At 39.6% G+C, this 24,183-nt stretch overlaps 1 protein-coding gene across 15 annotated transcripts in view; it reads right to left on the reverse strand.

Annotated features, from left to right (window-relative positions):
- Window positions 1-647: 647 nt before the first annotated feature.
- Window positions 648-24,183, reverse strand: part of CDC14B (cell division cycle 14B) — a 144,553-nt gene continuing 121,017 nt past the window's right edge. For 4 of the 15 annotated variants that reach the window (XM_069088039.1, XM_069088040.1, XM_069088029.1 and 1 more), the window contains 3 exons: window positions 24,046-24,152; window positions 11,523-11,639; window positions 648-4,893 (listed from right to left, as the gene is read on the reverse strand). In XM_069088039.1, coding sequence (XP_068944140.1) covers window positions 4,854-4,893; window positions 11,523-11,639; window positions 24,046-24,152 — 264 coding nt within the window. In that variant the 3' untranslated portion in view covers window positions 648-4,853. The other 11 variants (XM_069088041.1, XM_069088030.1, XM_069088033.1 and 8 more) reach the window with 10 other exon arrangements.

The raw sequence follows: 24,183 nt of genomic DNA on the forward strand, positions 1-24,183 counted from the left end.
AAGCCCTGATGTGAGGCTTTGTTTTGGGGGGCTCACTTTGAGAAGTGTTCTGTGATTTGATCTGTATTCTGAAAAGCCGTTGTCCAGAGGGCCCCCCCCCCTGCTTTGAAGAACCCAGATGTTGACTGGGTATGGATGTAATGGCTGGACAGTTCGGAAATCTGTCTACTTGATCTGTTTCTCTGACTTGATAATTCTGTCTGTGTATTGTGAAGTTCGGGGTGCTGACCTTTTTCCCCTGAACAAGGTAAATGATATATGTCTGACTGATTAAAGTAAGCTTGTTAACCCATTTTGAGTTGCTTTCCTTTATCAAAGCAGATTCAAGAACCTGTGGTGGCAGCAAACCCTGAGGACGTGCTTGGGGTGCTTGCTGCTACACCTCTGGACTCCGGTTCGTGATTTTATGATCTGACTTGACCTTACACATTTTTGTTAATCTGAATTATTTCCTAAGAGGAAAAGTTCACTTATGTTACTTGATGCCAGAATGGCAAGTGTTCGCCACAGGATTTTACTTCAATAATGTCAATTTGAGATCCTTCCTGTTACTACTGCCCCAGGAAAAGGCCACAAATGATGAATTGTATTCTACTCATGACAGTTTTTGATGATCAGAAAATATCAACAGAAAATAAAGCAGCAGATTCTGGTTAATAGTTTTAATTGTACATGATCTTAGGCATACAATTTTCACTATTTAACATTTTGTATAAAATCAGTTACAATACACAAGATTTTCAAATGACACAATACTTATTAAACTAGCTAGTTTACAAGACATTATTATGAAGCTTTACCTGAAAAATACCTTAAGTAAAATAAACATTCGCTCTACCAGATCCCTCTGATTTAAAAAATATGAATAGAAATATACATTTTAATTTAAAAAAATCAAGACAATGGTTAAATTTAAATAAGTACTGATTAATCAGTTACACTTGAAAACTTTTTATAACCTATACATGAGTGCACATTAGATAAAATTCTGCAAATTATTAATACAAAATTGCAGTACTCAAATCAGATGAACTGAGCTGCTGTCAATTTTTTTTCCTCTCTACGAACTGGAGGTAATTTTCTACCCACTATTAAGTGTCCAGTCTTTAAAAATACATCTGCAGCATTTCCATTTAACAACATGGAGAATACAAAGTTCTGGAGAGAGGGGATGGGGGGACCTAACCCCACTCTGTCATTATTTGGTGAGAAAGAATTATGAAAGAGTAAGGAAAAAAAAAAAAGTCTTCAAGGTGGGGCTGAGCAACAATTATTTAAAAAGCTTTTGATAAAATTCAACAAGGGGGAATGGGAGATGGTATGAGAGAGGATGTATGAAAATAGAAATTGAAGCTATTTTTCAGCAACTTCTTTCGAGTAAATTGCTAATGTTGCCCCGAGAGAAAATGTCAATCAAATGAAAGGCATTACCTTTGGGCCTTTCTTACAGGAGAATGTCTCCCAAGAAAGCAACAGCTCTACAATAAGCGTCACAGTGGATCGTGCTTCAGTCTCAAACATGGCGGCCCCAATCATTCCGATGGGGAAATGGGCTCCTAACTAAAACTTGAAGGAAAGAAGAGAGGTAGAAATTTTGGAAACATTTTCCCATGAAAATCCCCATGGCAAGGGGATTGAGGGTTAGTGTTAAATTTTAGGACTAGACAATTGTGAAGTTTAGGAGAGCAACCACACTGGTGTACAAGTAAGGCTACCTGTTCTGAGGCAATGCTTGGTGAAACAATTATTCACAACTAGGTAAAAAAATACTTTCTAAAATTTTAAACCTGGCAGTTAAGACAGATCTATCTCTAATGTTCCTTTTTTTGTTAAGGATTTTATAACGTGTTTTTTTTTTTCTTTGCTTCCAATAAACAAATTTTAACACATCACAGATTTGGTGTGGTGTTTTTTTTTTCTGAGAAAAGGAAAAGATAATGACGAAAACAGTTATTTTCATGACCAAAATAATACAGATACAATTGTTTCTATTTTACTGTCTCTTTTACATGTCACTATTTCAGTCCCAAAGAGATGGAAGAGTTACTAAAAATATTTAACCTGTTTAACCATGAAAATGCAGAGTGGTCGTGAGAAAGCTACAGTGGTGTTGCGTATAGTTTTTTGGGGGAATCCTACCTGAATTTCATCATGATAGGGAGCAACATATGGGAAATTTCCTTGGCCGGTGTAAATGGACACCTTTGCCAAGGGCCCTGGGAAATGCATGTTAAAGCTTAGACTTGAACCCAGGGCTTATCATTTCTGAGGCTAGTTTTCTATCTACCTCTTTAGGTCACACGGTTCCCTTTAAACAGGAAATCTCTTTATCTGACAAACTATTCTTTATGTTTAAGTAGTGCTTCTACAAAATGGGATTAGAAGTGAGAAACCTTGTAAGAACAATTTGGTTCTATTTTTGGAGATCAAAAAGCAAAAATAAAAAAAAAAAAGCTGACCTGTAACAACAAATTTTTCCAGCATGCTTCTTAATCCCTAAATATGTCCCTCTCCCCCAACCCCCACCCACATGCTCTGTCTGCTGTTTTGTTTGGCACGCATCAGCTCAAGTCACTGAGGGCGGCCAAGAAAGAAATGCTTTTTAACCAAACTCAGACTTCCTATGACTAATCCTGGTATGAACAGAGCAGATGAACATTAAAATATGAAGGAGAAAGATCCTTGCTGACATTTAAAATAGTTAGAAATTCAAGAAAGGCCGGGTTGAGGATTCACCATGTGATGATAATTTGCAGGCTGAAATGTTTATGGTGGAAACACTTCAGCCAAGATTCTTTATTACTAGCTGGAAAGTAAAAATAAAAAGAATTGTTTTAACCAGTCTTGGAGAAAAGTTGCTCATTTCAGAGATGGAGCACGGAAGTTTGCCCATTTTGCTTTAAAAGAATAAATTTCATAAGGAAACTACAAGTAGTTTGGATTTGAGTTTGATTATATATATATATGGTTATTATATTAATAGAGGAAAGCCTTTAAAGAAATGAATCAGAATGAGATAATAGACCTGAGAATTGGGGGTTAATATTATATTCACTTTTTATAGCTGTGGGCTTCTCTCTTTCCCTTTTCCCCCTCTATTCCTATAGCAGAATACTCTTCTCCCAGAAGTGGCACAAAGAAGAGAAGCCATTAGATACATGGGGAAATGACTCTGCCTTTGGGCCAATTAATTTAATAGTCAGTGTCCTAGCAGCCACTGTTCCCAGTCCTACCCTCAAATCATTAGTCTCAAGGGTGGAGAGAATTATTTGTGCTTAACTGCAGGAACCTGTCAGCTGCCAATTTCAGTGTGTTACATGAGAGAATTACCCCCTGCCCCCCAAATGGAACCACTGCTTTAAAGTTTGGTTGGGGTTTTTTTGCATTTACAGGTTATAATTACAATCATCCTTCGGCCCTAGTTGGGCTTTTTTTTTCTTTTAACAACAGCTCTTAAAAATAAATTAGGTATAAAAATAAACATGGCTGACATTTATTCTATGCATTTGTATTATATTATAAAAGTATCCATTTTCTAGAAGATTTCAATGGTCCAACTTCTCAAACTGGACTGCCTGAAACTGGTCTAGTGAAGTAACAATCATACACGTCATTCATGTGCATGTGGAAAAGAAATATATGTGAACTCAGGATATTCAAATATTCTTTACCATTGGGCCCCCCATTATTGTACGTTAATAAGATATATCAAGTTTTAAATAAAATTTCTGTAATTGTGATCTACTATTCACAGAATCTAGTCTGCTTTGTTGGTTTGAAGAAGGCACTATACAAAGAGTTACATTTTTGTATACCCTAAATAAAGGCAATAAGTGAGGTCTCCTATTTACCAATAACTGAAATCCATAGATGTAAACCAATATATAGTTTGAAACTCAAAAGGAGATCAGATAAGGGAAAAAAGCAATAGCAGAATTCAATTAAAGTAGTACCGTAAGGAAAATTTCAATTACTTGGTCATTTTCGTCTTATAAAGGGAAAGAGAAGTCACAGTATTCTTTTTTTTTCTTTAAAAGAAAAGCTTTCTGTTCGTGTTACTGGGCAACAAGAGAGTGACCAGTCACAGGGCACTATTCACTTACTAAATGGTCTTAAGGATGAGAAGTGAAGTTATGCAGCATTTGTGCTATTTGAAACCAGTTCTTCTTGACCTTCTAAAGCAGTCATCATATTCTTTCACTAGTTTTCAAATATTTTCTGAAAGAACCACTTTGTACCAAAACACATAACAGTGTTTATATAAGATTACCAGTAAAACACTTTTTGGTGAAAAGCAAGCAGTTTGGTGGTACTTGGCTAATTTACATGGAATAAATCAAATTGCAGCAAATCAAGAAAAAAATACTCTTTCCATAAAGCAGTTTCCTTTTACATCTCAATAAAACATAGCAAAGACAAACAGAAAAAAAAATATACAGAAGCCTGTCTTGAATTCTCCATTCCTTTGGAGGCCAAAAGCTAAAAATGATTGCCATCACAATTTATACACATGCACCAAACAGACTCTTGAACCCTCTTGATCATAGAGGGTTTCATATTTACACCTGAGACTAAATTTACAATAGGTTCCTTTTATTTGTCTACCCCTCCAAGATTTCTTCACACACAGATTTGAGTTCTTCATCAAATCACTGGCCTCAAGATTCAACAGTAGGAATAAATTCAGCTAATTCAACTCTCATGTACATTTTCTTCATTGACCGAGTCTCTTAGCTGGAGGCAACAAAGAATTTTGTTTTCTTTTTGTTTGATTTCCAAACAAACTGTGCTGGCTCCTACTGTTTCCCTTTTCCTAGAAGATTCCTTCAGTTCCGGCCATATTTTTTTTAAACTTAACGCAAGACCGTTCTAGTCCTTGGGATGGAGTGGCTACTGGGGAAAAAAACAAACAAAATAGGATGTTTAAAATGTCCTGTACTGACAATACTGGTCAAAGAAAAAATGATACAACATTCTCATAAAAACATTTTTGCCAATATATGCTAAAAATATCCCAACATTTAAGATGAACAATCAAAAATAGTCCTGGGGCACATTTTTTAAACAAACATTTTAGAAGTGTAGTCCAATTATTAACCCAAAAAGGCCAGATAAATGATGCTGAACAGAAAATGATTCAATTCTGCAAGAAAACAGCATTAAAACAATTCAAATGCCATAATCTGTATAAATACATTTGTTCCACAGCATTTCTTTTCTTTCAAACTTCCCTCTTGGGAACTAGAATATGGGAGAGGAAAAAGACTGAAGTTCAGTCCTGTCTTCATGACCACATTTGGGGTCTTCTTGGCAAAGATCCTGGAGGGCTTCGCCATTTCCTCCTCCAACTCATTTTACAGATGAGAAAACTGAGGCAAACAGGGTTAAGTGACTTGCCCAGGGTCACACCGCTACTACGTGTCTTGAAACTGGATTCGAACTTAGGTCATGCTGACTCCAGGTCCAGTACTCTATCCACTGAGCCACTAAGCTGCCCCAGAAGAACTGATAAAGAAATATTAACTATTTAAAAGACAGAATTAGGAAACAGAAAAAAGCCCTGACAGTTCCAGCAGTTTCCAGTTTAACTAAAAAACAGAATGATACAAAGGACATCTACCAGCCTTATGGGACAGCCTTTGAATATGCTACCATCCTTGGTGAAATCCACTCTCATTATGGAAGGGCAGAGAAGTAAGATCTGAACACTCCATAAAGAAGAACTGTACCTCAGCAGAGTGTTCTAATCCCTCCCACTCCACTTCCTTAAGTGCAATACAACAGAAGAGTTAAAGAAAAAAGTCATAAAAACCACAGGCTTTACCTAGAGAGACTGAAAGCTCAGATGTGTCACAGGAAGAACAGATTCTGGGTGACTGCCATCTATAGATACAGACTAATTTCCACTAGGACAGTTTTTATTTAACTCTTTTATTTTCACAGGTCACCATGTTGGGTCTAAGTTGTCAGATCTGTTATTGGAGTAAAGTGATTGACCAGGTTTGACAAGCAACAAGATCCACTATTCATTGCCTCCTGCCACTGGAAAAAACAACACAACAGTCACCAAGCTAATGATACTGGGAATGTCACAACCAGATGCACTTTGACATTTAATCAGAAGATACAGAAACTCTCAAGTTTCAGAAGTCACAGTACTAGAGATCCGAGTTCCCGCTACCACAAGAGGCAAAGAAACAAAGAGCCATATGGCAGTGACAATGAAGGCAATGTCACAAATAAGAAGTCTCTTGGTAAAGAAATCTAAAACATGGCAGCATTTCCAAAAAATTAACAAAGAAATAGTTAAATTTTATGAGCAACAGGACTTGGGACAATTCTCTTCATCAGAACGAGACAGCAGGATGGCATTTATTAAGTGGCAACGGGGAGTCATGAGAATCAGAGATGTCTTAGGGATCGGGAAGACCTGGGTTTTGGTTTTGCCTTTGAAAGATCCTGGTTGTGTGTGACTATGAAAGGCAATTAACCTCTCAATATTCTAGGAACTCTCTAAGATGGAAAACGGAAGAAAAGGTGCAGCCCTGCCCTGGCAGAGGGAGTTCTTCATCTAAGAGCTCCCCATACTAACGAAATCACAGTCACAGTCCCTATCTTTACCCCTAGTACTTTACTGTGAAAAAGACTAGCAAGCAAAAACCCAGAGGCAAATAAAAACTAGCATGGTCCAGAAGGGCAGGCATTAAAGAGCTTCAGGCAACGCGAGATTACAGAGATCACAGCAAATGTACTCTTGTTCTGGGAATGAATGAATCTGTACACAGGATGACTTCCTAGGAAAAGCAGTGAGGAATGAGTATAACCTCGTAAAGAAAGGGCTTATTTAAACAGAAGATCTACTTGAGAGAACAAGACAAAAACAAGATGACGAAAGAAGACTCCTGAAAACTTCTCAGCACTGCAAGATGTGACTTACCCTAAACTAAGGGTTTGAGAATCAGAGGGAAAGTTCTTTTTTCATTTCCTAATGAAAATTGAATATAGATAAATCCTATGTCAGTAGCTAGTAAATGAGTTTAGTCACTCCCCAAGGAGGAATGTTTAAACAATCCTTCAGCTGCATCTCAAGAGATCAATATGTTATCACCTTGACTCTGTAGACCTAGGAAATAGAAAACATGCTAAGTTATCTGTCCAACTTAATACTTCAAAGTCAAAGGATTCTTGGTCAATGATCGGGCTTGCCACTTATCAAGGCAGATTTAAATGCCAATTTTCTCCTTCATTTAAATTGCTGTTGTTTTATCAGAAGCTTGTGGCAAAGGATTTAATAGCTGTAGGCAGAGAGGTATGTATAAACACAGACATTCCTACTGTGCATGCTTGCCATGTTCAACACTGTGAGATTTCCTCTAGGATGATGTGTAATCAGGAAGGCAGCATGGCTAAATTTTTTGCCATTTTGTGCATTATCTCTTCTCCAATCATAGCTGATAATTCTTTATCTGGCAAAAAAGCTCTCCAAAGCTGTAGAAGTAGGCAACCTGAATAAAACCAACAGGAAGCCATTTTTTGACTTTCAATGAGAATGCTTATGGAACATCTGAGCAGGAAATAAGTGAAGTAAATGATAGAATTATTATGTAAGTAGAACACCCAGAGATATAAACACATGCATAGCACATCAAGACAAAACCTCACAGACAGAACTATTGGTATAATCAGTCTTTGGGCCTTGGAAGCCACCTAAACCCCGGAAGAAGCACAGATTTTTTAAATAATACATTGGATATTTAAAAGACTCCAGTAATTGAAAATCCTTACTTTAGCTAAACTCTACTACAATGTATCAGATTATACACATATTTCACCCTCTAAAATTCACCAAGAACTGGGTCATAGGTTCTTTCCTTTCAACAAAAGATAATAACTACACTTCACATAAATTATTTATACAGAATGCCTGTATGGTTGTCTTCATTTCAAGAAGTTAGGTCTAATTCTAAAGGTGGTGGGAAAGCACGTTCCCAACAATTTGGAATGAAAACTTTAAAATATCATTATCATGAGCTAACTATAGTTTTCAGTTCTCCATGGTAATTTTCTACCTTTTAAGGGTGGTACAAATGAGTGGTGAAACTGTGAAAAAGGAGATGAGAAGATAGTCAATTTCCAAACAATTCAGAATAGTCTCAGGGCTCAAATCAATCTTACTTAGAGTAACCCTACTTTTTGGTATTAACAAATTTGTGATCTAACTCAACTGTGTGATAAAAGTTATTCATATATCTGAAGTGCTACAGCAATTAGGAAAAGGTAAATTTAAAAAAAATGAAAGGTAAGTTTAGGGGCCAATACGGGTATGGGCATTCTGTAATTAGGTACCCCTAAAACTACAGCTCACAAGCCCAACTGATGGGGTTACCTTTTATAGGCAGGAGTCACAATTAGTGAAAAACAAAAGCACTGGGAAAGATAGCATAGTAAGAACACCAGTGTCAAAATATTCACTGCCATAAACCTCGAGTACACTCTCTCATAAATACAGAGATCCTGGGAAGAGTGGGCCTTAAAGGCAAACAGGAAGTGAGGTGCATACGCACAGAGCCAGGGTAACGCAGTCCTCTGGCATCATAGGGCTGTAGCATCCTGTCTTTCCTCATGATACTTTTATAGCACTCCCTTCTGGACTCAGTATCTTTGCTGGGCAGGTGGTGCAGCCAGTCTCCATGTGTCTGAGCCTTTCTGCAGCTCAGCTTTGGGCTGTCAGGGCTAGATGTCTCCTGAACCCAGCCATCTCCTGTCTCAGCTGTCAGAGGTCATGGTCGTTGATGCTCACCCTCTCTCTGCTGAATATGTTGTTTCCTCCTGAGCGAGCAGCAATGCTGCAAAACGCAGGGCCCTGGAGAGGGAATTCCCATCCCTGCCCTTCTGGCCTCTGTCAGAAGCACAAGGATCATAGGAAGCTCCTCCCGGGGCAGGCAGACTGAATTGTTCGGATGCTTTATCGGAGCAGGGCCTGGCAGCCTTTCCAATTCCTGCAGAAAAGTTTCTTCAGATTCTATAAAGGGCACAGACCTGTCTTTGTGCTTTAACACACTGATATCTTGTTATCTGTTGTGCTAATAATGATCATGTGTGGCTCTCTGCCCACTATTACCGCCCCCCCCCACACACACACACACACACTTCTCTATTTCTTACTTTCTGGGTTTACATCAATTAGGCGAGGAGGGGAAAAACTTCTCCCTACATTTATGACGAAAAAAATGCATTCAAGGCTGGTGAAATGAATAAGCCCATTCTGTACGCCCCTTGGAAAGTTGCTGGATGCTCTGTGTTTTATCTATCCATGTCAATCTTTTCTTCCTTTTACTTTCCCCCAAACAGAGGTCGGGTGATTCTCACATAATCCCTTCTCTTGTGCTCCATGTAGCCACAATGTGATAATTCAGACAGTTTACTCCCAACATAACTCTGGAAGAGGACATTATCTGCTAAGGGCAGAGAGTGGGAATGAGAAATAATCTTTAAATAGTGTAAGGTGAGGACTTTTTAAAAAAACAAAATAATTCCCCTATTTGTGAAATTATATACCGGTACTGACAAGGGAAATAAGCCCTTCTGGGGGCACATTAACACCAGCTCAGGGAAAACTAAGAAAACGAAGCGGTCAAGTTTTGCTGCCGTGCATCTTTTTGCTTTTTGATTGGAGAGGCCACCGCAGAAGCTTTTGTGGCAGACTAGTTGTGCAAATGCAGAGTGAAACAAAGCAATCATCAAAGAACTTTCTTAACCCCTTGTCCTCTGCACCATCAATGCACCTGATGGAATCTCCAGCTCTACTACCGCGTTAGGCAGTACAGTGGATAGAGCACCAGGCTTGGACTCAAGACGACTCATTTTCCTGAGTCCAAATCTGGCCCCAAGCACTTACTAGGTGAGTGACCCTAGGCAAGTCACTTCAACCTACTTGCCTCAGTTTCCTCATCTGTAAAATGAGCTGGAGAAGGAAATGGTAAAGCACTCCAGTATCTCTGCTAAAAAAACAAAAACAGAAACAAAAGGGGTCATAAAGAGCAGGATACGACTGAAACAACCGAACACCAGCTACTGGGGTTGTTCAAAGATGGGAATTCATCTCTGTGGGGGGCCTGGGAAAGAAACTCCCTGCACTAAAGATGATCAGCAAATCTCTTGTAAAGTATGACCTTGCAGAAGGGCCCGGTAATACCAAGAGGCAAAAGGCTGGGGTATTTTTAGAGGTAGGAATTAAGCCCGGATTATCTCAACCCTAAGGCTAACTCTCTTCCCCTTAGCAATGCTGCTTGCTTTCTAGAGCACACTCTTAAACATGTAAGGAAAAAGTATTTTGGTCAGCATTACTTCGGAAATTTGTGCTTTGTAAGACCTGCGTGAGGTTTGTGATATGTGCCTTTTCATAAATGTGTCTCTGTCAGGTGTGGGTGTATCTTGAGTTTCCCCCACGATTTGGCAAAGAATTAGAATGAGGATTCAGATTTTGCTGCAGGGACGTCCTTTAGATTTTTTTTACTTCATTTTAGTTGTCAGAATTGTTCTCCTCACCGGTATGGCTCTGCAGTGCCCATTCGAGTCTGAGAAGGAGAAGGCTGTACCATATGAGACAGCTGGGACATAATAAAAGCATATTAACACCGGATGTTAGTGGACCTGAGTTCAAATTTCACTGTGCTTGTGTGATTCTGGGCAAATCATTTAACCTCCATAAGCTCTATTTTCATCTACAAAATATGGAAAAAGGTTGGAGCAGATTGTCTCTGAGGTCCCTTCCAGTTCTAATTTACATGAATATTAAAAAAAAGTCACATGCACAGCTCGGTCATAATAAGTGATTTAAGGGTCACTATATAGAACTTCATAGTTTACAAAGATCATGTATCTCATCTAAGTTTTACAAACACCCCGTGATAAATAATGCAAGTCTCATTATCATCATTTTACAAATAAAGCAGACATATTGAGTGACTAACCCAAGGTGACAGTTATTTGTTACAAAGTTCATTTTTTCACTATGGAAGGCTGGGAAAAAATGCTAAGTCCAAATTATATATCATAGTTTCTGAGTGAGAAAAAGGGAGGAACAGTCACAAAAGGAAATGCAGCATGAGGCATGGTTCATTGTAATTGTCCACATCAGCTGCCCCAGTGATCTGGACAATCTCAATGACTCGTCACCTGTGGACGTTCTTCCAAACCCTGAGGAGGGGTTTGGAGACGATCTGACAAGAACCCACGAGAGCGCAGCAGCTCCTAACTTCAGACCGTGTCAAAAACAACAACTCCAGGTTTCTAGTGTCCAGAATCATCTACGGCTACCCCAAAGCACGACACAGCTTTAAAAGTTCCAGAAATTCATAGTGCGTTAAAAAAGAAAGGCGGGTTTTTGTATTTTTGGTCCCTGGGAATCTCCTTTCTCCAAGGGTAAACTCCAGTTCCTGCAGTAGACAGGGATGGTCCAAAAAGCTGTGCTAAAAAAGCAAAGCATAAATCTTTTTAGAAAGGTAAGATTCTTTCCTCACCTTTTAAAACTGCTTTTTCTCGTAGCAGATCTGGTAGTTCTTTGAAAAATGCCTGAACTGTCAGAAATGTTAGGTTCAGATGTTTTACTGCTCTGAACACTGGACTGAAGAATTACTCTGAAAAGTTGGAAAAAATAAAATCACATGAACTGTAACTGTTTTCAAATTGTTGACAGAAGTCATTTTTTTCCAGTGTAAAACATATTTTCATTATGGACTGACTTTTCCAGAAACAAATTTGCTCACAGATACTGAAGCATGTTTTGTAGCATATGTGCTCTGTAATCAAAGGCATTCTTCATGTGTTATGTGTTGTCTCTTAATCCCCACTTCTCAGGAGAAATATCAGAATTATCAGAACTTCCCCCTTCCCCATCTAGTGTGCTTTGAGGAATCGAGATGAACCTTTGTCTTTTAAGTCAACTCCCAACAAGAGAGAAAAAAGTTACCCCTATGTATTTAAAGTTAATGTAACTTCTTTTTTTTTTTTTTTTTGCTTTTTGGAGGGCAGTTGGGGTTAAGTGACTTGCCCAAGGTCACATGGCTAGTTTTTGTGTTAAGTGTCTGAGGCCACATTTGAACTCAGGTCCTCCTGACTCCAGGGCCAGTGCTTTACTCATTGTGCCACCTAGCTGCCCCTAATGTAACTTCTAATGCCTAAAAATAAGAAATCATGTCGATTCCTCAAGGCCAAGAAGTCTGTAATCAATACAATTACAAACAGTAGGAAACAACTCAAAACAGAGTTAAATTTCTCTCTGGCAATGAACCTTAAATAAGATGCCTTTTCCCAACTTTAATATCCATTCAGCAAATCTGAGCCTCCTCTGGGTTACATCAATTGTCTATTTCTATGCCTCCAAGTTCCTAGTGAAATAAAAGTGTAATCCTTGGATTTTTCCAAAGTATGGAAAAAAACAGGATAGGGATAGAGACTGGCTTGATTTCTTCTTTCTTATAGGAAATCTCCAGGTCAGGAAAATCTTTTCTCCAAAGCAGGTGGCACCTTCTCTGTGCCTGAAAAGGCTTAGAGGATTGCCTAGATGACTGACAGGTTAAATGAGTTGTCCAAGTATATGTCAATATATATCAGAACCAGGACTTGAACTCAGATCTTCTAGGCTCAGAGATCAACTCCCTGTCTCTCTATATTAGGATGTTATATTAAGGGAGCAAAAACAAAGTTATACATTTTGGGTCACCTTAAAGGACTTGGTTTCTCAATAAACGCAGTTTAAAAGCAAACAAAAACCAAACGGGTCTTGCACTCACGTAATTATGCCCATGGATTAGAACAAAGAAGCCCTGCCCAAATTCATAATGGAAACCATCTGTTTCACATTATTGTTGCAAGGCAACAGCAAAGACTGGAACAGTGGCTCCGAGAAGGGAAGTGCCTTTGGGTCCCTTCTCCTTTGCTCCTTATGACACCAGTTCCACCAATACGTTGAGAGTCCCATACCAATGGGCTTCGGGACCTGGATTACATTTAAAAATCTAAACATCCAAGTCCATTCAAACTGCTCAGCTTGAATACTGATATTTTACAACGACAAAACTTCAATTAACTGGAGCAAAAAATTATTTCTTTTTTTTCCCACTTTCCACTTGTGCATTCTTATGACTCTATCTCAATACTGACCATTTACAAGGTTATACATCTATTTGGTGACTGGACGTATGATTTCATTGGTATAGGGAACTCTGGGTGAGGAAACTCCCACCAATTCAGACCAGCATCTTCTCTGCAACTTACGGAAGCTGCCTGGGGCATCTGGAAATTAAATGACTCGCCCAAGAACAGAGACAGGACTTGAATTGGGTGTGGAGGACGTCACGCTGCCTCTCTGGATTATGATGCTTTGAAAAATTCTTTTCTTTGTTGAGCAATGACCACTGGTCAGGACACATTCCTCACTCCTAAGAATGTATTCTACCCTTTCCTCCTCCAATGAATTCCGCATTAAAAAGAATAATGCTTCTTCCTAACTTCATGATTCTAAGGTACAACAGAACCCATTTCCAGCTTAAGGACAAGTGCTGCCCCTGACAGTCTTGGCCGCGTATACCCTTTCTGTGGCTGCCGTTAATACGTAAGCAGAGGTTATTAGTCCCTTTATGACCCGGTAAAGAGGAAGAGCTCCTACAAGGTTAGCACTGCTTTAACCACAGTATGAGGCAGCCCAGCATAACTTCCGCTGCTACAGCTGACAGCACGGACGCTTTGCTTATCACAGAATCATTAGACATCGGGAAGGGCTTCTCAGGGATTAATTATCGAACCCATTCCATGATGTGCCAAGATCCTAACAGAAAAGTCATGCCTTTTCCTTGACAGTTTTCCAGGACAGGACCGACATATCTGATGGTGGGAAAAACAGTGGAGAAGGCAGAGCATGAAATCATCCCTCAAATATTCAAAAGCTTGTTAAAATATCTCTCCCTCAGTCCTGAGAGAGATGAATTGTGAACTAATTAGCCAATAACCACCTTCCAATTGATTTGGAATTCGTCACAGTCAAGTCACCTGTGCTGAAATGTTCCAGCAAAAAAACCAAAAACCAAACAAACCAACCCAGGTCACAGAACCATAATTAGACAGTTAAGCAGGGTGTCACTGGCCTCAGCTGAGAAAGATTACTTGTTTATTCACTCACCTGCCTATGCAAAGTAAGAGAATGTTTAGTAATACAAGTATATGAGAAGTACATGAACAATAGTTTTGATTTATTTTGCCTTTCTAGGAAATGAATCTTGGTTAATCAAGTTAGAAAATTTCCACCACAAGTGAATTCATCTGGTGAATTCAACCAAGCAATCAATCAGCTTATAAAAAACATTTATGGAACACCTCCTATGTGCCAGGCACTGTGCTAAATAAATACTAGGTGATTTACCACATTATTATATGACTTTCAATCCTCACAGACTATGTCTTAAAAAACCATTGATTAAATCCATAGTTTATGTCATGGTCATTTACTGCAGTTCAATCAGGTGAGAGACAGCAGGATACACCAACATTAGGTCTCCTTCAGGTCATGTGTCACTCATCCTTTTCCTTAACTTTCCTTAACTACTGATTACATCTCTACAGACTCATCCCCCTCCTCTCTCCTGGCAATGCCGTAACTTGAACACAAGCCCCCTTCTCTTCCCCATCTGATCCCTTCCCACTGCTCCCAGATCACTCTTCTCTGTGCACCGATCTTCTCCTATCCCATGACTCTTTATTGCCTACTGAATAAAATCCAAGCTCTTTTGTAGCATCGCTTTCAGTGTCCTTCACAATCTGATGGAAGCTTGCTTTTCCAGCCTCATACTGACCCCCTCACGTGACCGAGCTGTCCCTGTGTACCTCCAGCAATTTTTTTTGGCTTCCAAACATTTTCTCATATTGTCCCCTATTATGCCTGGAATAGAACCCTTACTTACCCTCATCTATCCCGGTCTATTGGACTCCTATTCATCCTTTCTTGCCAAAGTAAAATGACACTTCCAAGAAGCCTCCTCTAAACCTCTCGACTATTTGTGTCGTGGTACACTTATGCTTCATTTTCAACTACATTTGTCTGTGTCTAGGTTAATACTGCCTTACTAGACTAGACTATAAGGTCCCTGAGGGCAGGGTCTCTGTCTCACCCCATCGCAGAGTTTCCTCCTAGCACCTATCACAGTACATCATAAGGCAGCATAATTTGATGAAATGCAGTGTTTTTGTCTTACTCTCTTACTTCCCTCAAATCAAGCCACTGACACTGCTTCATTAAATGCAGTAACTTTCAGACACACTTTTCTCCCCTTCTACTGTCCAATCTTTCATCAAAATTCTGTTTTCCGTGACTTACATTTACAGTCCCCTTCTCTTCTCACTCGTTCTCATACCTCTGAGGTTCTGTCAGCTCTGAAACTTTAAAGAATTTGCCACCCTGGAAGACCAAGTACTCAGTGCCTTTCATGCCATGAAACTGAATATTTAATGTGAAAGTGCTCTTCTCAGGGGAGAAATCAAAGGCCTCATCCATCTGGCTATTCTGGTGACCTTAGAATACCCGTATATGAACAACAGAGCAGTGAAAGAGCTGCTAGATCTGCCATTCTATCGAAGCAAAATGAAATAACAGACATTTCTGAACTACAAGAATGATGTTCAGGAAGACATGGAAGCAATTCAAGTTCCTGAAGTGCCTGCTCTTTGGATCAAAGAAAGATTAAGTTAGAGTCAGTATAGTTTTAGAGGCATTTTCTTTTATGAAAATTGGTAATCCATGCATACCACAAACATGATTTTCCTATCTAGGACATCCCAATCTCTCTAATGTGGCAGAGTGCATAGAGAACTAGTCTTAAAGCCAGAAGGTCCGAGTTCAATTCTCACCTCTGACAGCCACCTCCTGGCTCTGGGACCCTGACTGAATGAGGAGCTTCTAGTCAGCACTGGTAAATGAGAGTTCCTCCTATCCATAAAAGCACCAGTTCAGCCTCATCCTGACTTTTAAACATGCCAGATCACAGCTTGCTGTTTTTTTTTTTTATTACCTATCAGAAAACAGTAGTTACGTTGCTGAGGGAATCAAGTAACTTCATGCAGCATGAGGCCGCTGAGAAGACAGCTGTGGTGGTCAACACTACTTATTTCAGAGTTGTAGAGCCGACAGATAGCAGAAAAGATGCCATCTAATTTTGATCGCTCACCCTGTTATGATCTCCAAAGCAAGCAACTGTTGGAAACAAACGTGAAAGGAGATGCCCAAAGACAAAGACAGCCCACAGGGTAGAATAATAAGAGGCAGAATGAGTCCCAATCTTACAAACAGTAACTCCCACAGCACTTTCCAAGCTTGCAAAACAACAACAACAAAAAAAAAATCCAGACAAAGTGCTGGATTTGGAAGAAAATCTTGGCCAAACCCCACTCTTTGCTTCCTATTTGTGTGAGCCTGGACAAGTCACTTAATAGCTAAGATCCTCATTTTCCTCCTCCATAAAATGAAGATAGCCTCCCTGCAGGCTTTTGTAAGGTTGAAATGTAAGGCAAGGATTCTGCAAATCTTACAATGCTATATACATTTTAGCTATTCTCTTAATTTTATGGATGAGGAAAGTCTCCAAAAGGTTACTCTGACTAGACCAGGTGTCCCATATACAGCATGTGTCTGCACTCTGGCCTCCCAACATGGGACCCCAACCCCAGGGCTACTTCCCCTCTTGTTTCACAAATAAGCAACTGATGAAGGGAGATTAAGACCAATGATGGACATGAAAAAATGACAATACTCTATTTCTTGTACTATCTGTGCATCTTCTATAAAAAGAACATCTTAGATCCCACCTTCTTGCAAAATTAAATAAAAATAAAGATTGCAACTGTATGCAAAATACAGATCAGAATTCTAAAATATGAAAACTCTAGATAGTTTGAGAACAAAGTCAAGAATGATTATATTGTGTTTCCCCGATAATAAGACACTGTCTTATTAAATTTTTTGGACAGAAAAACACCAGAGGGCTTATTTTCAGGGGAGGGCTTATTTTAATGAACATTGACAGCAATTTTAATAAACAGGTAAATGTGAACAAAAAAATGTACCTTTATTCAATAAGCAAATCACTGGGGAAGAACAGGATGACGCGCTCACTGCTGCAGCTCTGATTGGATGCAGCTCGGAGCGCGGCGTGCGTTTCGGGGAGGGGCGGTGCATACAGAGGGTACCGTAATGTAGCGTGTAGCGCGGGGGATCACCTTCACGACAGTAGCAATCTCAATAGGGCTTATTTTCGAGGAATCTTACACAGTACGGGGAGGGCTTATTTTCGGGGTAGGTCTTATTATCGGGGAAACACGGTAGAAGATAAAAAGATGTAAAGAGAAGATCTTTCAGGAGGAACTCTACAGCTCCTCAAGTCTCTATAATAATCTACAAGTGGCCGCTTGTTCCCTGTGTGCCTCTCTCTGGCAGATAGCGGAAAGAGTCATAAAACGCTCGCCCTCCTTAGTGGACATCAGTGTCACAAGTGAAGTCATTTATCACCTCTTTCCAATAAACCAATCCTCGCAGAGTTAGCAAATATCCTGAAATCTCACAGTCTGCTAAGCACAGAAAGAGGAAAAGTGCCTCTGAAGGGAAAATGTAACAGGCAGCATATCCGGATAACTGTGTGTTAACTGAGCTTCAGTAATAGGTCCAAGAGAATATCCTAAGCAAGAAGACAACAAGGGAGGGGCTTTTCCTCTCAAGAATCAGTGGGAGGGGCGGCCAGGTGGCTCAGTGAGTAAGAGCACCGGCCCCAGAGTCGATGACCTGGGATCGAATCCGGGCTCAGACACTCAGCACCCACCCAGAAATACCTGGCCGTGTAACCTTGAGCAAGTTACTTAACCCCGATTGCTTAAAAAAAAAAAAAAAAAGAATCAGTGGGAAGAAATGGAATTGTCAAGCTCTTAAATACTAAAAGTGGAATTTCCAGTCCTTTAAAGTCCTACTACGAGCTCACTAACAGATTTTACTCTTGGTTGAAGCAGTCATCTATTTCACCTTTGGAGCAAATGATCTTGGCAATATTTTATAGGCTGTAAATGAAGCCCAAGTTGGGACAGGTCAGAAATCCTGCGGAAGGACTATCAGAGAAAATAGGAGATAACTTCTCTTTCCTGTCGCCCTGAGGACTCTGTATAAGTTCTGAGATATTTTTTCTTCCCAAATTATTCTTCTATAATAAAGAAGTCTTGACTCTTCATTGCCATGACTTTTGTTCTGAAGCTGATTTTCCAAGTGAACACTTACTCCAATAATACATCCCTCAGAACATTTTTATGAAAACAACCTTTTGTATGATGGTGGTGGGAAGCAGAAGTCATAGTCACTCATTAACAACCCTATAAATATATCTTGCCCCTATGGATCTTCTTTCCTTCTTATTTTGATTTGACAGAAAATGTTGTGAAGCTGTACCTATTGCAATTCCCCAAAGTGAGGGAAACAGAGCATTTAGACTGGGGAAAAAAAAACAACTAAAACTTAATAGAAGGGAAACACTTGAGGCTGTCATGTGGCCAAAAGCCTAAACTGGCATAATGGCTGGAGAACAGATTTTAAAAAGATAAAGGGTACCAATCACGATTTAACAAAACACCATTAAGATAGTTCTTTTCACTGAACTGGAAAGGTATAAAGATAAAAGAATAAGTTCTCTAAGAGAAATTGTACACATAAATTCTATAAAAGAAAATCAGAATTAAAAAATAACTTCATTTGATAAGTATGGGATGAGACAAAAATTATCATTGTCGTTATTTCATCTATTTATATTTTATTTCTAAGACAAAATCAAAAGATGGATCTTTTAAACATCCTATATGTTATTAACCCCACCAAACAGTTGACATGAACAGTTTTCACCAACACTCAAAAAAATCTTTTTAAAAAAATGTAAATCAAATTAACTTTTACAATAAAGCCAGGAGAGGGGGAATATGGATAAACACATGCATCATGGGAAACATACTGGACACCCAAAGTGAGTAATAGTAGAGAAATGGAATGGGGCACTTACACAGCGGCTATCTGTCAAAGGGTCCTGATGGGTACTAGGTTCTTAAACCCTCTAGACAGAATAGCAGGATGGGAAGAATGCAGTCACAAACAATCCACCAGATGACAATACTACACAGTGAAGAGATCAGCACAGCTAGGACACATCTAGAAAGGGGTGGGGGAGGAAAAGAACAAAGTTCAAATTGGGAAGCAAAAAAAAACAAAAAAAAAAGTAAGCTGAGTCTGAATCTTACCCCGTGGAATCCGGGGTAAGGGGGAAAGTAATGCAAAGAAAAAAGGAAGTTACGTGGGATTTTGGCGTTGCTTATGAAAAAATAATTTTGTCATTTTATTTGGAGCCAACATAAAAATGAGAAGTGGACTAATTTCCAGAGGTTAGAAGAAGAAAAAAACTCAGAAAAAGGACACAAGGTAGGAGAGATGAATGGTAGGGAAATGAGGCACAGATTCAATACTGTCAATCAATGCCACCTGCTCCTCAACTCGAACTGGATCATGTGGTTTTTACAGTTAAAATGAACTAACTGGGAAACTGTGTTAACTAATTCTATCTCATACGTGACTCTGGTCCTAGTTCCAATCACAGTTCTACGACTCAAGTTCCAAGGGCTAACTCCCTTTCTCACCAGGAATAAAAGATCAGCTTAACTACAGGACATCCCAGCAACCCAGTCACCGCTGCTGTTCAAAGGCAGACCATTTAAAGCGTGACTTGTGCCATGATAGTTACTATCCGATCATACAAGGTGTGGCTCTCCTAGTGAGGCTGATTTCACAAAGTACCGCTCATGTGCTCTTGATTCATCTATCTTGTGTGTGTAAGAAGGGGGGCAATAAACACAGCATGCATTCTTGACATGGAATATTATACAAGCACGTGCATTTTAGACATTAAGACACGAAGGAAACATTTTCCTTTTCTAAATTTTCATTTTAGTTTTCCTTAGTTTGTGATCCCTTGTGACCGTCTAATATAATTTTGTTTCTTTAAAAAAAAATTTTCAACTGGATAGTTTTTAGCACAAGCTCAAGACCTCTTTTCAGTCTGAGCATTCTAACCTAGAGTAAGCATGGTATAATGGACAAAAGGCTGAACCTGTATTAAGGAAGGTCTGGGTTCATATTCTGCCTGACATTTACTAGCTATGTGACCCTGAGAAGTCACTTAATCTCTAAGGCAGAGATGGGGAGCCTGTGAGACATCATAGAACAAATCCCCTCAATAAAAGGATCTGTTCTGGATTCTTGGATTCAGTCAAAAGGCCTCACCCCTGCTCTAGGACATTTCTATCTACCTTTCTGGCCTTATCATCTACATGAATCCCTTTCATGAGCCCCAATTTCCTTTAAGGCTCAGTTCAAGTATCACCTCACCTTTTTCATGATGACTTTCTTGGTTGCATCAGTGTCTAGTGCCCTTTCCCCACAAATTATTGTGTACTTATATTTCACATAGTTACACAGGTATATGCTGTCTTTCCCAATAGACTACAAGCTCTTTGAGGAGAGAAAATGATTTTTCTCTGTATCCTCAGCACTTAGCACAGGGAGTTACTTAGTCAATATCTATTGCCTGATTAGAAAGTCTGCAATTTGTCCTAGTAAAGGCAATTTCCACACAGCATCCACACAGACTTGGAGATGAACTCCAGAAGTCATCTAGTGACACCCCTCATTTTACAAAAAAAGAAACCGAGGCCCAGAGCAACACAGACCAAACGACAGAATCTGTGTGTGCTTCTGTGGGGTGCTGCCTCTCGACCTACTGGTCTGGAAACTCTCAGCAAGGTCAGTCCATTTCTTGGTAACCCACAGTTAACTCAAATGGTTCTAATAAAAATTACAGAGGCTAGGGGCAGTTAGGTGGCACAGTGAATACAGCACCGGCCCTGGTCCGGCCTCAGACACTTAACACTTACTAGCAGTGTGACCGTGGGCAAGTCACTTAACCCCAACTGCCCTTCCAAAAAATAAAATAATAATAACATCGGCTAAATAAGAGTAATGTAAGACTAACAGACGTGCCCATAGTGATATGTATAGTTAATGGAAGAAGTAATGAACTTAACCCGGTTCTCAATTCAGGGTTTCATACGGCCTCAGCAGAATGATGCCCATTTTGTTTGTTTCTTTGAAAAAGACTTTTCTGTGCTAGCTAAAATTTATTGTTAAGAAGGACATCTGAAGCCTTCCTCCTCCTAATTCCAGTGGGGCTATCCTCAGAATAAGAAAACAAAGTGATGGTTATAAAGAAATAAAGGAGTTAAATAAGCAGGAGGTTTTAATGTTGCAAGAAAATAGAAAGCAAGATTTATTCTAGGTAGTCTGAGGTACGGAACACCCACAAAGAATAACCAAGGGCTTCAGAGTAGTTTATCATTCTGCTTTTTTGTTTCCCTCAGAAAACCAGGTCTAAATCTTTATTCATCCAACACATATTTGTGGAATCTCTATTGCCCACAGGACATCGTGCTAGCTTTTGTAGGAGATGCAAAAAACCGAAGGGAAAAAAAACCAGTGCCATAGCTCTTAACCTTTAGGAATCTACAATTAGGGATCCCTGGATAACAGTGGGACTCTGCAAGTATGGACTGGGGGCAAGAAAAGAGAGGTTTGAACCAATTCATTATTTGTTATGTCTCTGAAGCGTTTAAGTCAGACTTAGGCCCAAAGGCATCTGGGTAAAGTAAAGGTTAGGTGGTGTTTAGATGGAGACAGATGCCCAGTTTGACAAAAGGTAAAGAAACAAATTACTCCTGTTCAACATTTTTCTTCTGTTTTTGCTTGTCTGTTTCCTGCTGTCCCATGATAGGTCCCATTCCATTGTGAGCCCAATTCAGCTGAAAAGAACCTGACCCCTGCAGACCATACATAATCCCCACAGGAGACTGTAAGAAATAAAGGCTTTTGATAATGTTCAGACAGTTCGTTTTTATTTTCACTCAGTGACTCCTCTTTTACTTCATCACACAACTCTGCCATCACAAGACTGTCTTCTGTCTCCACCTGCAGCCTTTGGTACAGAAGGAAGTAAATATTTCAAACCCTATGTGCTTTTAGACAGTGTGAACTCTTGTAGGGAAACATGAATTCAGGGTCTCGGTCAGAGAATCCTGATTAACTGGTGCCTAACTGCAGCGTTCTATGAAGCAGATCTTATCGCTCCTTGCCAGAAGCCGACTCTAAAAACAAAGGGGCAAGTCTCAAGAACAGACTCATTTAAAAAAAAAAAAAAAAGTAAAAAGTGGGTTATGTTAAAAAGTAGGACAGGTTCTACTTGGTTTCATGTTCTTCCCACACCTGTACCACCCACAGTGAGGCCCATGATGGTCTCCTTGAGGCACTGTGAGACCTTAAACACATCCAGGATTCAATTATGTTTCATATGCAATATTTTATACTCTGCTGAAATGTTCCTCAGATGCCTCATTGTAGTGTGGAGGGGATCAGGGATTCTCTAACATATGCCAGCCAATCACATGTTCGGGGTGGAGAAGCACTGCTTTGCTATAAATGATCTGAATACAGACCTAGTGAGGGGCTAGATGTCTATTACCTAAGGACTGGGCTATGTTTGGAAACTCATCATTGGGAAGATCGTGAGATGGTGGCATTTTTGGCCACGGCACCTCTCAAGGACTATCTAGCATTTTAGAGAAAGATCGCAATTGGTATCAGTGGAGAAAGAACCCACACCAATGAAGTCTTAATCCCTGGAGTATTACTGTAATGATTAATAAGGCAACGAATAATTTTTTTACATTTAAAAATATTTTCAATAAGAGTTCAAAGAAGAAAGATGTTGAAAGCTAACTAGGAATTAACCAGAAAATTTAATTTCCCTAAAAGCACCATTCCACAAGTATTCTAGTTAACTGAGGTTTTACTGTATTGTATAGCAACTGGCTGCCCGATGAGTATCAATGGCAGCCCAGAAGCCTCCCCGTAAGGTCGCCCTTGGGGTCCATAGGGCATTACTGATAGAATGGCTGTGATAGTGAAATATTTCTGGTAATTACTTGGATAGTAGCAAAGGCAGAGATGTCTCATGGGGAATTATACTTTCTCGGGTGAACACAAACATGTAACCATGTAAAGAAAAACTTGATTTATTTGTATCTATAGCTGGTTGATGTGAAGACTTCAAAAAAGAAGAGAGAATCCCATGGGGATCTTAAAAATGGGAAAGGAAACACTACAATAGCTTGTGTGTTTTGTTTGTTTGTTATTGCATCCTGGAGGGTTCTGTACGTCTCTCCACTCTCTGGTTACCACAAACAATAACTGTTTGGCCTGGAGAGCTCAACCCAAGAAAAAGAAGAACTCCAGTAAGACGGGGTGGCCTGCAAGGTGAAGATGTCCAGACCGCCCTTGCCAGGCAAGCACAATACTTGATGCTGTGCTCTTCTGTCGCTTAGGGAGGGGAGAACTCTGCCACGCCAGAAGCACTGAACAATACAGCACAAAACGTCAACACAACCACACAAGTCGTCTCCTTCCCTTACCAATGGGAGAATCTCTTCTGTGATTCTGAAAGTAAGTTCTCTGAGAGAAATTTCATGTGCAGATACAAGATTTTACATTAAGTTTAATCCAATTCTTTATTTCCCTATATTTAAGCAAGAATACTAAGTCTGTGTCTCTGTTGGCTATGGTCTTCTTACACCTTTAGCACACACACACGTGCACACACATACAAACACCAATTTGTGCAAAGTTAAAAGCAGGGGTGGATACAGATCTACCAATTATCCAGGGCTTCACTAAGCCCCACGGCATAAAAGGAAACACCCTGGAAATAGAGAAACAAATGAGGTATGACATTTTACAGTCAGAGATATTGGCAACATCTGCTACCATTTTTTTTTGAAATGCATGGATATATCTGAAATTTTAAAATAGCATTGGGGGAAAAATCCAAAGAGAGACAGACAGACAGACTTTGCATATAAAAAAAAAAGACTTACGTTAGAGGAATTGAAGAAGTTGATTTTGCCCGTCTTCTGCTTTTCAGGGCAAGAAGCTTGTCACCTTGTGTCATTCCGTTTATTTCACCATCATCATCATCACTGTACTGTATAAGTAAAAAAACACCGAGCTAATGA

The sequence above is a fragment of the Petaurus breviceps genome, unplaced genomic scaffold, assembly GCF_028583685.1.
Source record: "Petaurus breviceps papuanus isolate PSGF00001 unplaced genomic scaffold, PetGlider_PUasm1.0 183, whole genome shotgun sequence".
In the NCBI taxonomy this organism is placed as follows: domain Eukaryota; kingdom Metazoa; phylum Chordata; class Mammalia; order Diprotodontia; family Petauridae; genus Petaurus; species Petaurus breviceps.